The sequence below is a fragment of the Columba livia genome, chromosome 1 (assembly GCF_036013475.1).
Source record: "Columba livia isolate bColLiv1 breed racing homer chromosome 1, bColLiv1.pat.W.v2, whole genome shotgun sequence".
NCBI lineage: Eukaryota > Metazoa > Chordata > Aves > Columbiformes > Columbidae > Columba > Columba livia.
Window position 1 is genome coordinate 112,866,039 of NC_088602.1, and position 15,023 is coordinate 112,881,061.

Genomic DNA, 15,023 nt, shown 5'->3' on the forward strand with positions numbered 1-15,023 from the left:
CAGCTAAATGAAGTTAACGTTTAACACATCTAAAGTTCACACATGTAACCTATCTAAACAATGGCTACATTTCTTTGAATGCATCTACATCAGATTTCTCAATCAGTTTAACATAAAAGACTGATGTAACTGAAACCAGCCAGGATCACTATAATCCTGCAACAACGTTAAGATCGAGATAACAATAGCTTTCTTCCATCACTGTTATATAGAAATAAGGGGGTTGTATTTGGTATATTTTAATGATACTGATTCACCACGCACATGTTACAGTGCCATGAGGAAACAGAAGTCTTGATGATACCGTAGTTTAAAAGCTGTCAGATGAACTCTTCAGGGATTTCTTTTTTCTTTTCTTTCTTCTGTTTTACACAATGCTTCCCCTCTTACACCAAAAATTAGCAATGGCAGGTTTTTCAGCTTTCCCCAAAGCAGACATTTGTGCAAAAAGCATTTAATAAACAAAAAATTAACTCTTTATCTACTAAATGCCATAGTAATTAATGTAAACCTTATATCAGTTTTCAACATGCCTCTGCAATGTAATATTTAAATAGTAGTACAAACAACATTACTTTCAACACTGTCTAAAATGCTCTAATTCTCAACCTCTGCTAATTTTGCTAATTATTTCCAAGACTTTATGTAACCTAAAATGCACATATTTCAACTTTTTAAAAACCCCACCTTTTTTATTAACAGAACCATATTTGTGTATGTGGACAGAGACATTAACATGTAACTCTATCAGTACTTCTTATGGAAAAATAAAGTCTTCACTTTCTCTTTTTAATCTTAAAAATCATTCCCCAAGTAACTGTAGTTTCCTCTATCACATGGCTTTTTAAAAAAATGACCACTTACCAATAGTTCTTCTTGCTGCTGATGATCAACTGAACAGATATACAGCTGTAGTGATTTTAATTTCAAAACACTTGAATGCACGGGGATTCGGAAAACTTCATTAAATATTAATGGAGTTTGGAATTCCAAAGCTCTAGAGCAGTAAGTGGTTGGTGTGCCTGACTCAAGCGGTGGCAAATAAACTCTCACATGACTGGGAACAGCAAAACAGACAAATAGCACAGCTGAGACAAAGCAAGCTATTTCGCATTTCTCAAAGTCAAGCAAAGCAAAAACATCAGTGTAACTTCTACATGAAGAGGCTGCTTTGGTACCTCTTTGTTACAGGAATTTACTTTGTGTTCTTAACACTGAAGAACTGCAAAGCTAATTTGGAAACTCATCTTTTTCTAACTACAACTGATTTGATTCTTTTTTTAACTTAGTGCTTAAGCAGAGTCACCAATGGAGTTTGGAATTGAGATGCCCTGAGGTATCTGAGGCATCTCCATGGAGCTAGCAAATATGATATAGTATCTATGGGAGAACTACAGCCTTCCTGAGCAGCGGCAGCTGAAGGCCAGGTGCTATACTGTGATATTTCAAATGGAAACATGCCTATGTTTAGGTGATTGAATTGCCCCGTGTCATTGAGCCATTTCTTCCTTCCACCCACTAAGCACGGCTTTCCCTCCAACCCCCTTAAAAACTCGGCACAAAAGGACAGAAAAAGAAGCCTACAGTCATTGCATCCACCTGCCATCTTAAAACACAAATTTAAATATTCGGTACCATCTCATTTGAGACTCCACACCAAAATCAAAATCTATGACCATTTTAACCTGATGGAAGGCAGCAGAGCTACTTAGAGAAGTGTCTCTGTGTACTCTCTGTCCTGACTGCTTGCCCAGACCCTGCAATATCCTATTTCTTGCCAATATTTCCCTTGTGCCAGCGAACAGCTTCATGCAACCGTGCTGTGAACCAGACTAGAAAACTAACTAGGTTAAAAAGCTAACCCAGCAAAAATAAGGCTTAAGGATTAGAAAAATCCATCTCAGAGGCTCAATGTAGTTGACTACACAGCTGCATGAACTCTTATGCCACCACCAGAGAAGGGCTGACACTGACAGGCAAATAAATGGTTAGAGGACACCTGGAAGAGCTCATCATAGTGGAACTGCAGCGCTGCCGTATGGAGCGTCAGATGGCTCAACAGCTTTACGTGCTGTGAAGTCAGCGATCCACCCTTCCCTTCATCAGCTGCCACAGGTAAGTTCACCACCGCTGTCCCCAGTAACTCTGATTCAATGAATGTATGCATCAAACTGGCTAAAAGCTTCTTCTGGTTTTAGCAAGATAAACTTCCTTTTTCGACCAAACCAACTGATTTACCCTGTAGCCATGCAACTGATTGATTCCAGCACAAATGGCTAACAGAGAAGGACGGGGAACAAAAGTGCTTTTTTGGGTGCTGCTTACGACACCTGATTGCCTTGACGCCAATGTCCAACAAACCCTCTGGAGACTTTTTTTACCTTGTTGAGTTTACTTGACTTTCTCTAGACAACACTTACTTCTTTTTCTAATCACAAGGCAATATGGCTGAATACTACTTGATACTCACATTTTTTTTTCCCCTACGGCATGTCCTTGCACTAACACTGAAAACAAAGCAAAAGACTGACACTGATGCACCCACCGATATGAAGAATTTCCACTAGAGGTTTGCAGGGTTAGCAAGATCAAGTGTTCTCAACAAGGATCAACTCAGTGAGATGCATGTCAATTTAACAGCTCCCATGGAACAACTTATTCTACATTACAACATCATCACACCTCCATTTTACACAGTTTTCAAACAACCTCTCTCAGAGATAAAGATCAATAATTTTCACAGGTCAAATTTCTTTAAAATATGTTAAGATACGTATCACTAGATGAGACTGCGTTTTATGTTAACATGGCCATTATTGCTTAGTTTACTCTAATAAATGTTTCTTCAATGTTCTATATAATGCAATATGGGATTTGAAAAAGCAGCACAGGCCACCAGAGCTTTAAAAAAATTCACTTGTTCGTATTGATTCTCAGCTAGCAGTTGCGTTAAAATTATCTTTGAAAGGTGTTTCACAGGCTTTCAAGGAGAGCTGTCACGGTCACAAAAGCCTGTAAATGTCCAGCTTTTGGTTTATTCATATTTTTTTGGTTAAGATAAAGGGCAAGGTATCTCTCTTACTGATGACTATACACGTGACAGTAGGAATTTGAGAAAATTACAGTAAGCTTATTTCTAGGATATATCACAGATAAGCTGTAGAGAAGTTGTACAGAAAATAATATTTCTCAAATACTGCAAATATTGTAGACGGCCAGAAGGCATGGGGGTGACAGAAGCATGACTTCAATACTTTTGAACAAACTTTCATGTGCATAATGGACATGTAATAACAGGGATCATTAGAAGACTATGCTTGTTAGCTGACCATTATGACAGAGGTTCTATAAAAAGGGACTCTATGTCCATAGAATTAACCCTTTACTCATGTAGGCTAAGACATACCATCTTCTCCAGAAATGGCTTCATTTTGCATGAAAACAAACACATCAATGATATTTCGATTGTGCCACACAATAAGCAATTATCAGACTTTGGGTGACATGTAAGCTTACATTTTGCAGTTTTCCTTAACAACTAGACTAGTAAAGTTCTTCAGCTGTAATACGTGGACTAACAGACACTCACTTCCACTGTCATGCCTGGAAAATAAATTTTCTGTATTAGTAACCAAGCATCAAGACTTTGCTTAAAAGATAGAGATGAAAGACTACAAAGATTTTAAGAATGTGAAAGCACCTTTTGCTGTTAAACAAAACTCTCAAACCAGTTCAAATCAAAAGCAATTACAGGTATCACACAGATAACAGAACGTTATTGATAATATTAGCTACAGTATCAAATTTAACAGAACTAAGAGAATTAAACATTTTTTCAACTTGAAAAGAATAATAGTCCCTACTGCGACTCTTAATAATGAACAGGTTTTATAAAATCCACTCCTTGGTTTAAACAGTTACACCGCAAATATAGGTGCATGTGCATTCACGCATGTGTAACACATCAGTTACATCAGACAAATCAGTCTGAAAAAATCCCGCTCTTTCACATCAGTACGAATTTTGAAATGGAACTAACAAACCTGGTTGAGATTTGAAAACTCCCAACCTTGGGAATTAGTTTTCCAAGGGGCAGAGGCACTTCTGGAGGGTTATGACATGACATCCTGCCTTGCGCTGCTATAATCTGCCCTTCCCCCTGCTGCTCCACTAACAACAACAGCATGCCCTAGGCACAGGATTTCAAAGCCATATTTGGGAGATGTGTTTTTGTTTTGTGTCTTTTCACCTGTGACTTTCTTAAGGTCATCCTGCTCCTCTCACACACAAAGATGTATCCTCATATCCACGCACTCACTAAAGGCCCAGACAATGAAAATGCTGCTGAAAGAAGTAACAAAGGCCTTTTTATCAGCTGTTATTGAAAGGACTGAATGAACTGTGGTTAAGGCACGTCCCCAGCAGAAAGTGGCATGTGATGACTACTCTGTACATCCACTAAACTTTGGCTTTCAGTTCAGAAACTTCTAAGAACTATCCACTGCAGTTAAGTTTATTAAAAAGTTATAAACCCAAATCAAGAAAACTAGTGAGCAATTCCTGCTGAGTTGACAGGGAGAAAGAAGAGTAAAACTACTCACAGAAAACCAACATATATTTGTGGTTCTTCACTATTGGCAGCATCACCATATACAGGCTCTTCCAGATCTTCATTCCTGCAGAAACAGAAAGTACTGTAAACTACATACTGACCTAATCTATCAAAACATAATGAAATAAACATTTATTTTGTGATTATGGATATAAGCAATTGTTTGGTAATTTAGGAGGGACTGGTAATACAGAAGAGATTGAGGTATTTATTTAAAAACACAGAGAAATAATTATTCACAATTTTTTAAAATTAGTTTTTAGAATACCTCTTTCAAGATATCCATTGTACTTTACTGTTTAGTCTGTCTTTCATTTCTCTTTAGCATCCTGAAAATCTTAGCTTCTTCCCAGTTACTGTTTGTGTTAAAACAATCACATAAAATAACACACCTTTACCCATCCTTCCATCACTAGGTCAACCTACACAGTTGTAGATTTTTAAGCAGCTCATATATTTCTTTCTTGCAGTTGTACTTTTATTATATGCTTCTTAGAATTCTAAGTCACACTCTGTATAATTTTATTGCTATAGATGGTTGAAATAGAATTCCTGATATAAAACTAATGAGCTGAAAACACTATATTTCACGAACAAAGTATATGGTGTTAAAATGCTAAAGAGACAAGAAAGCAAAAGGGACTTGGCACTTTTGAAGACGACAGTGGAACTGGATGTAAAAAGCTTTTTCTTTAAAACATCAATGTAAGAGTATTAGGTTGCATAAGAATTAGCAATTTTGGAAGTGTATTTAGAAAATTATAATTAATTCTTTTGGACTGTGTGGTAGAACAGGAATATTTCCAGCTTACTATGCACTTGTACACCTGACCTTTTGCTTAAAGCTTCAAACACGCCACTGTCACTAGCCAGTGAATGATCTGAGAGACATGCTGAAACTCGCCTGGCTCTCCTCTCCGATCTTCTCCCGCTGTCTCCTCGCAGAGTCACAGCTGTCAGGGAGAAAAAGTAAAGACAACATCAGCTGAAGGCAATCTCTTAAACAAGAAACATTTATTGTATCAAAACTAGCAGCAGAACAGTTGGCACCAATGCAGTTCACTGCTCTTTCATCTAACTTAAAAACCTAGAATACAATCAATAGGAGATTTTTTGTGGGAGAACTAAGGAAGGAAGTTTGTGGCTAATTTCTCTATTACAAGACTAAGTATAAACCAATTGCATTGTTATTACAGTGCTTTTCTGGTAGAATAATCCCTCCTGGAAGAAGACTTACATTCATTCCGCATATGTACACATGATAACCTAAACTTTTAAGATTTACCTACTGAATACACAATAGTTTGAAAACAAACACAGGGACTAATTACTTTAAGACGTTATCAGATAACACAATGTGAGGTTTTGTTCTCACTTGTTTCCTAATATAAAGTCTCAACGCATACTGTTTATACCACTGCATAATGGTAGCTTTCATTTACAGTTTCAGGCATTATCAAAAAGAAACAGCACCTTCCAACTCATTCAGACCACTGTTTTTTCAAATTCTTGGTGAATGACTCTGAAAACTGACTGTGGGAGGAGGAAGCAATATTTAACCCCCTCTTCCATCCTTCCACAAATCACCAGCAACACCATAAATAGCAACTCTGCAATCATTTTCATGTTATATCAACAAAAAATATCTTATATACCAGAGGCAATAAGGTACAGGAGCTACCAGTCCTTTAAGGTAAGTGCACAAATAGTCATGCTCAAGAATTGTATAGGTAAAGTTTCGACACTTCAATGACAGCACTTATCTTGAAGTTTTCTTTAGCATCCTAGAGGGAACCATTGAACAGACCTGTGGAGTGCAGTTTCTTCACTGTGCAGTGAAGAACTTTTGCCAACTTTCCCCTCTTTTGCTTAAGGCTCAATGACTGTCCTCAAAGCAGAAAACCAACAGCAAAGCGGTGCCACTCCAAAAAGGGGGGAAAATATCCTGCCCATGCCCAGAAACTCGGACAGCACAAAAGCATTCCCAGTTTCAGCAGACAGCATTTGGAGTGACAGCAGCACAGTGCACATCACATGGGAGGCAAGCGCCAGCTGATGTTTACTGCTTACTGCCCCTAAGGATGAAATATGCCTTACCCCAAATCAAGTGCCAACTTGCTTAGGTATCTCTGTTACATGTTATCTTAAGACACCAAAAATAAAATGCTGGTACCTAATCAGTACGTCTCCTTCAGCAGAGCACCAGCCCACAGCCTGAGCTTCACCTGCAGAGCCCAGCTTACATACAGACACACGTGAGCCACCCCCTGTGTGGACCCATCTCACCTCCTGCCCAAGCACCACCAGGACAAGACATCAGGAGTTGAAGCTTGATTAAGAATCCCACAAATGACCACAACCACGCTGCTGCTGTCGGCCACAGTGTCTGGCTAAGGTTGGCTTTAACCTGCTGCAGGACTGGCAAACAGGATGTGCTGAATCCAGTAGCCCAAAGTACATTCCTTTTATCAGGGCACAAAGAGATCAAAATCCCAAAAGATGTTCCATAAATCACAGGGTCCTGTTTGGACATAAAATTCCCTGGTTCTGGCCCAGAATGTCCCAAACTGCAAAAAAGTTCTCTGTCCTTTTGGATCCATAAGTAGCCCTACAGAGCTCCTCTACAAAAATCAATGAAGGATTTAAGCACCTTCAGCTACGCAGCAAATTTATCTACTGACGAGGGCCATCCCAATCTGCATTTCTGTTTGTGCCTGGAGAAAGGTGCCCTCAAATTACATCCTCTCATGTTTACTGTCCATCACACATCATGGTGCAGTATAACTCATTTCACCCTCCCTGCAAATGATTACAGAATTCTAGCTAGCTCACAGAAAGCAAAGTAAATGTGGTTGAATCACGTGCCCTTTTGCACGGCTTGTATAAAGTGGTGGGTTTGTTTCATTTTGTCCTGTTTTTAAGAACTTTTACTTTAGTGAGCCCACCTCCGTAAGTGCTGTCACTAGGCAGTTACACAGAATCAAAACTAGCAGCCTGTAGGGACATTTTCTGGTATCAAAATATCCCAATAATTTCACATCACTGGAAAAGGATGAACTTAACAAAACGGCTTCAATAGTTTCTGTACTAATTTCAACAAGTTACACTAGGAAGATTTCTTTTTGTAAATAAGCCTTTGGCTCACCCTTCTAAGTGAACACTTTGCATAGATGTGGGAGATGAAAGATCTCATGAGCTCTCTCCTTTGGAGGTTCATGTTCCCAATTTGTCTGCAAGGAAAAACTGATCCGAAGCACCAATATATTGTCATGAAAAACTGACATGTTACAACAATGCTGAAACTTCTCAATTACTTGCCCGCTGCCTGCAGGCCATGGAAGCAACTGATAACATGTGGACAATCCCAGAGAATTTGGGAGAAATGCAAACACCAAAACATGCCTTTAGCTAGAAAAAAAAAATGAAAAACATAAGAAAAGACAGAGAGAGAGGAAAAAATTGGTCAAGAAGAAAGACTCATCAGATTTTGGCTTAAATAGAACAAGTTGCAGACCTTCCAACACTGGAAGCTAAAGAATTGTTTAAAAATAAAGTCTCCAAGATAGACAATTAACTTCCATTTTCATATTCAAATAACAAAAATCAGTGAATATATATGAATTTCCAGAACTACTGGGTGCCAAAGCTTGATAAACATAAACCAGCCCTGATTAAAAGAATATTCTCAGGTGTCACTAGTTGAAAAAGTGAACTTCAAAGGCAATTCTGGTGTCCAAGATTTCACAAGCTAAAAAATACATAAATAAATCTACGTCATGTTTCAGAAGCTTAGGAGACTACAAATACCACACACCAGCTCAAAAAGCACTAATAAGAGAGTCAGACACTCCGATAAAAACTCAATCAGACACACAAACAGACCTTACCTACCATGATCCTGTCAGGCATTACTATAACATAATAAAGCAGAAGTTTGCAGAATACTTTTTCCAGGAATTTAACTACAGCCAGGAATATATTGTTTAGTTGATATAGCAAAGAATTAAGTATGCCATAACGATTAAACAGATACAGCACAATATCAAACAAAACCAAACATAGCAAAATCTCCTGTTTCTTCACATGCAACTCAAAAAAAGAAAAACAAAACCAAAAAAACCCAACACTTCACACAGAACAACACACTGGGTATCACAGGCAAAACCAGCAGAATAAGTAATTTCAGGTTCACTTACACTGAATTTCTCTGTTGTGCCGCATGAGAAACAAGACAAAATGAAAAGCACACAATAATAAATCATCCTTCAGATCTATGACAATATTTTGCAAACAAGGTATTATTTAGGCATTAAAGGAAACTTAGCACTTAAAAGATTATTTTTAGGACAGAGAAGAAGAAAGATACAAAAGCCCAATATTTTATTAACATGTTTCCTCCCACTCCCAGCTTTATAAATAGGACAGATATAACCTCTCATGCATATTCCCCTCCATACACACATGCTAAGACACTTCATAGAATGTCCCTGAAACAGATGCAGAACAAAAAAAAAAAAAAAAAAAAAAAAAAACCAACCAAAAAACAGTAGATCAGCAACTGAACATGAAAACTGCAGTTCCTGAATAACTCCTTGAACTTGCTCAAGTGCTGCTTCGGTGCAAAGTATGTGCAGTTTATTTAGCGTTAAACCATCCGGTCCCGGAATTTGCAAAAATTACCTCATATTTTGTGTAGTGAAGGAACAGGCACAAGATTTGCCTGAGTTGATACTCATGGCTTTTCCAGTGTCGCATTACACTACCAGACCATTGGGTGGCAGCAGCAAAGCACACTGCGTAGTACCTTAGCGAAAACCAAGCCCCACAACATCTGGGGGTTTCCAAAGCATGATACAGAACCTTGATGCTCCATCAAATTCTTCAAGAAGATAGTATAAAACCACAATTACATTGACGCTTCCAACTGCTACTTGCAAACAACTGCATTACAATTGCAAATCCACCAGCTACTGAGTGTGGAACTCAAGGCAGTCATTACTCCAGCAAAAATCAGAAAGGATAAATTTTTCTTGAGCAATTGTTTTAAAACTCAAACATAAAAAGAAAAATATCAAGACAGCCTGGCTACTTTTTCACCACACCTTCTTCCTCAAAAAGCAACACAAGGCACTCTTGTTGTACACAGGGAAAAGCTGGAACCCCTGGACTAGGAGCTGGACACTGTAGCAGCAACAGCGGGTAGCACAGGTATGTTCTGCCTGAGGTTTTCAGAGAAACCTGAACTGTGCAGAAACATGGCAGAGAAGGGAGAAAAGAAAAACCAAAGCAAGAACTTGAGCCTCATCCTATTGCTCCCTAGGCCCTCAGACCAAGCCTTCACTTTTAGAAAACACATACGAGCTATAAATGAACTACTAACACAGTTTCATTTAACACAATGGGTGAAGACATGCTGCGGTCTGATCTGAGGTTTAAAGAAAGCCTCAGGAAGCCTCTTCATGGCACAAATTTAAGAACAAGCTTACATGCTAGTGCCTGGAATTCTGTTTATTTTGATCTGAAAGCCACAATGTAGGCACTGGAAATGTTTACATCTAGTAGATGTAAATTCTACATCAGTATCTTCTGGCAGTGCTCATTGTGTTAAGGAAAATAGGTAAGTCTATACTCAAATGCTGTTTGAACAATACAGGCTTTTTAGCACAGTGGTGACATTTTCTTTTAAAAATAAAAAGCTGAAACCTTTTCCTTACACACTGTCAATGGCCCTTCTCATTGTCAGCTGACAAATAAGATTTTGGTAGGATAACATGATACATTTTCTGGTTATATTTGAAAGTACACTTGATGTCTTAAGTTCTGAATGACACATTCTATGCAATTGCTAACAAAGAATTCTGGATTTAGAAATGGAATGGGAATTACAATCCTTAATATTAAAAATATTCTCTAAAAGCCCTTCTCTACTGGTATGGTTTTATTAGCAATACAAACAAGCCAACACAAAACAGTATCTCTGCTAGGACGAGAGGCTGAGAGACTTTGGGTTGCTCAGCCTGGAGAAGAGAAGCCTCTGAGGAGACCTTGTTGCAGCCTTTTGGTACTTAAAAATAAGAAGATGGGGACAGACTTTTTAGCAGGGCCTCTTGTGATAGGACCAGGAGAAATGGTTTTCAAATAAAGGAGGGGAGATTCAGCTTAGTCACAGGGAAGAAATTTTTTACACTGAGGGTGGTAAAACACTGGCTCAGGTTGCCCAGAGAGGTGGTAGATGCCCCATCCCTGGAGATATTCCAGGCCAGGCTGGATGGGGCTCTGAACAACCTCATCTGAAGGCTTGAAGACGTCCCTGCTCATTGCAGGGTGGGGGGTGCACTAAATGACCTTTGAAGGTCCCTTCCAACCCACACTCTTCTATGATTCTATGACCATCATGAAAGAACTGGACATATCGCTCCTCTGCGATCACAGATTGCAGGTTCTCTGAGACAACCAACTCAAGTGGACACTTCTCATATGCCCCCAACAAAACATGTTCCTTGCCTGACAAAGCTCTCTGCTGAGCACAGTGCACCATGCACACTCAACACTGCTATGCCACTGGGGCTTCTGCTCCATCACAGAACTTGGACAGGAACACCTGGTCTAGGGTAGGTCCGAGTTCAGTCTGGAGTCAGCCAGCCTTCAAGCAGAGCCAGCAGCATCACCTCACGCCTGGTTTTTCGTTTGGGGTTTTTTAAATTTTTTTTCCGTCTCCCCTCGGCTTGTGTGGCTTTAAGTTATCAGAATAATGGCAACCTGGGCACAACCAGCGGCCTCAGGCTTAACTAAACCACACATTCTTACTAATTCTCAATTCAAGACCAAAATACTTTGACATGCTACACACCAAAGAAAGTCCATATTCCATTCCCTTTCTTCTACCCAATTCAGCACTATTTTAAAATCAATTTACAAGGATTTCTCTACTATTTCACCTCTTTGCCCTAAGTCTAAAGCCTGAGGTTTTGCAGGTTTTTGTTTGGTTGTTTGGTGTAATTTTTAACTGATGGAAGCAGAAACAGCAAAATTGAGGAACCATCTTTACAAACTAGTATATTTAGGTTTGTGTGACATTTTCTGTGATAATATGAGAAAACAGTAACATCCAGAAACTCACCTCCACCAGTCTGGACAGCCATCAGCTGTGGTCCCATTTCTCGCAGCCCTTCGTTGTCCACAGGGTAAGTGGACGTCTGAGATGAGCTCATCCCTTGTGTATCATCATCACCCAACACTGTGGTCTGAGCCCTCAGCATTTCCAGGGCTCCTATGCTTGCCATCTCCTCAAAACCTTCTGACATCTGAGCCAAAGGAGAATCTCGAGATGCAGAGAGAAACGGGGTGTCCAGGGGTGAGCTTGGAGGGGACAATGATGACAAGGAGGACCGCGATGACAGGGACGCCAGAGACTGCGGGGTATCCAGAGACCTCCGCTGCTTATTGAAATTCGAGTGTCCAATGGGATCAGCATAGGGCACATCCTTCGTGAGAGACTCAAAGGGGATTATGTCGAAGCGTAAGTGCTGCCCGTAGTCTGTAACGCCGTCTGATTTGTCGTACTGCGGAAGGCCATAGATGTCGGTAAAGCTGACTGAGCTCAGAGAGCCTCTGCTGGAGGCCAAGGATCCTCGACTGGAGGCCAGGGATCCCCTGCTGCTGCCAGAGGACATTGTGAGGGTGCTAGCTGACAGACTGCAGCAGGGAAAGAAAGAGAAAACAAAAAAAGGCCCTTTCAAATATAATCAGGAACACCAGCACAGACATAAAAACGTCAATCCAGGTTACACGAGCAATTTTACGTGTATTCAGTACAGTGATGCACAGAGATGATTTGGCATTTTAAGGTCTAGCTCCTGTCTCCTGTCCTGGCCTCAAGCACAACCATGACTGGAACAGTGCAAGTGACAACCGAATGAGGACCACGTGCCTGAGACAAAGGGTCCAAGAGAACAAGCCTACTCTTTCCTCCAATGTGTATGTAGCCATAATTTGGCAGAAAGGACGCCAGCACAGGATTTGGACCAGTGCACTCAACGTAAAGCCAGGAAGGGTATATTACCATGATCCAGCTTGAATTTACGTTAATGACAGGTCATAAACATATCAGGGAGAGGAAGTGAGACGGGATTTGGAAAGTCTGCTGTGTAAGCCTCACCCTCACAGGTTTTTCCAGTGCAAAACAAAAAAGAGTTTAGGATGAATCCCATTCCAGTTCCTTTTAGCACTCTCACACAGTTCGGGAGAGAAGAATATAAGTGACAGAGGGAGATGAAGTGAGAAACAGCAGGAACTGAGCTTTTGATGTTGGAGTGGTGTTGAGCTGAGGAATCCCCAAGAGCTGCATCTAAAAAGGCAGCTGCAAGTGTGAATATGCAAAACATTCTGGGCTTCTGTGTGGGTCTTAGCACATTCTCATATTTAAACGGCAAAATTTTGTCATCTCACCAGGGATCAAAAACCACTCCTTTGGAGAAGGTATCAGAACTTAAAAGAATGTTATCGTCATATTAGTAAAACTGTAGTAATATTACAATGGGTTTTATGTCTCTTATTTCCAGAAAGTAAGATATAAAATTCCTGAATATAGATAATAATCTACTCTAAATAGCCATCACTAATATGATCTATAAAACTCCATACAAATCATCACACTCCACAGACCAAATTATATAAGTTTAGTACAAAATAAATTTACTTGGCACACATACATAAAAATATTAAAGATGAACTTTATAGATTATTAATATTATTCTCTGCTGCAGTTAAACTTCAAAACCTGCTTGTTTTACATAACTCACCTTTTTAACTGGGAGTGTAAATATGAGGTTAAGCGTGTAGCTTCTTCTAGTTGCATAAGCAAACAATTTCTCTTTTCCTGTAACAGTATCCTGTAATTAAACAGATACATATTACTATTTTTCTTCATTACAGCAGTGCTCAAGAAGTGCTAGGGACTTTCCAAGTACAGAAAAAATATCATGGCACTGCAGTTTGGAACATAAAAAGAAGTTTCACTGTTAAATGAAAAGTTTTAATTCACACAGCTCATTTGCAGCAATGGAAATTCCAGCAAGAACACAAGAACCAAGACTCCAGCAGAATTCCCAGACAAGAAAAGTAACTGAAGTGCAATGTAAGAGTCGTGATGTTGAAAATACATTACAGCAATTAGCAAAGTCATAAAAAGTCCTAGGTAAAAACATCAGACTCTACAAGATATTTTTTCCCTTGCATCAGCCTGATTGTGCCAGTAAAATAGAGAGAGCTACTACATTTGTCGCCTTGTCAGGAAAAAAGTATTCCAAATACCCCTATTATCCAAGCTAATTAGTGTCAAATTTCAAAGATAAATTTTTTGGAGGACTTCTGTCAGGCAGTAACCATAAAACTCAGCTTCAAGCTCTAATTCTAGGTGTTTCAAGTACATTTGGATATTATATTGAAGCAGGTGATACAGCATTTTGAATACTAAGTTATGACAAAAACCTCTCAGCACAACTTACTTTTTACCTGTTCTAGTAACAAGCAGCTGAATTACTCAGTGCCACTGCCTGAACACAAATGGAATGTACCTGTAATGCTGTCAGTCTCATACACCTATAGACTGTCTTAAATTCTGTATTTTGAGATTATTAAAACTTCTAAGAACATATTTTATCTATTGATATCACATTTATTCTTTTCCTGAAACCAGAACGATAAGTATTCTCAGCGGTTTGTTTTTCCAAGCCTAACCACTGAACTACAAAATAAAATCTGAGCGGTAATCTGTTTTGTGTTGTATATTTGTATGTCCAAGAAAGTTACTATTCTAGCCCCGTGTTCCACAAGTTGGCTAGAAACTGGGATTCTGACAGACAGTTTGGAGACATGAGATCAAATTTATTTGAGTGCTTCAGACCTTCCTCAAGTGCAACAACAGCTGTTAGAATCCAACATGTTGATGGGGAAGATAAAAAAAAAATACATCAACAAAAAGGGAGTCTTTCTCTATAAAATAAAATGGCAGCATTTGTTTCAATAAAATTTGGATGGTTAAGATATGAAAAAAAATATGTCTTTGTTAGCAGTAAAAACATAAATCTCTCAACTTCTTGGCTTCCAACTCCGTAAATTCATATGCTGGCAAGGGGGTGTAGTGCTGAGCTCCAGCAACCCCACTGCCCTCTGGGGGGGCTCCGTTTATCATACCCTTAGGGCAGACGCCACGCAGCTGAGCTGGTGCAACCCTGAAGCTTTTCTCCTGCTTGCGTGGATGCCAGACCAGGTCAACCAAGCGGTGCAGGGAAGGCTGCAGCTCAGCTATGAAAACGTACTTTATACAGGCACCGCACGCAGGAACCAAAAGAAAAAGACAAGCAGATGCAAGAAACTTAACTGATTCAAAAGCTTGCAGGGGAAAGAAGGG

At 39.4% G+C, this 15,023-nt stretch overlaps 1 protein-coding gene across 7 annotated transcripts in view; it reads right to left on the reverse strand.

Moving 5' to 3' along the window:
• Positions 1 to 15,023, reverse strand: part of WWC3 (WWC family member 3) — a 101,552-nt gene that overhangs the window by 12,753 nt on the left and 73,776 nt on the right. For 4 of the 7 annotated variants that reach the window (XM_065073481.1, XM_065073491.1, XM_065073484.1 and 1 more), the window contains exons 10-15: positions 13,414 to 13,503; positions 11,733 to 12,307; positions 5,445 to 5,565; positions 4,602 to 4,676; positions 3,517 to 3,603; positions 865 to 1,057 (exon numbers count right to left, since the gene is read on the reverse strand). In XM_065073481.1, coding sequence (XP_064929553.1) covers positions 865 to 1,057; positions 3,517 to 3,603; positions 4,602 to 4,676; positions 5,445 to 5,565; positions 11,733 to 12,307; positions 13,414 to 13,503 — 1,141 coding nt within the window. The remainder of the gene's footprint in view (positions 1 to 864; positions 1,058 to 3,516; positions 3,604 to 4,601; positions 4,677 to 5,444; positions 5,566 to 11,732; positions 12,308 to 13,413; positions 13,504 to 15,023) is intronic. The other 3 variants (XM_065073514.1, XM_065073505.1, XM_065073495.1) reach the window with 1 other exon arrangement.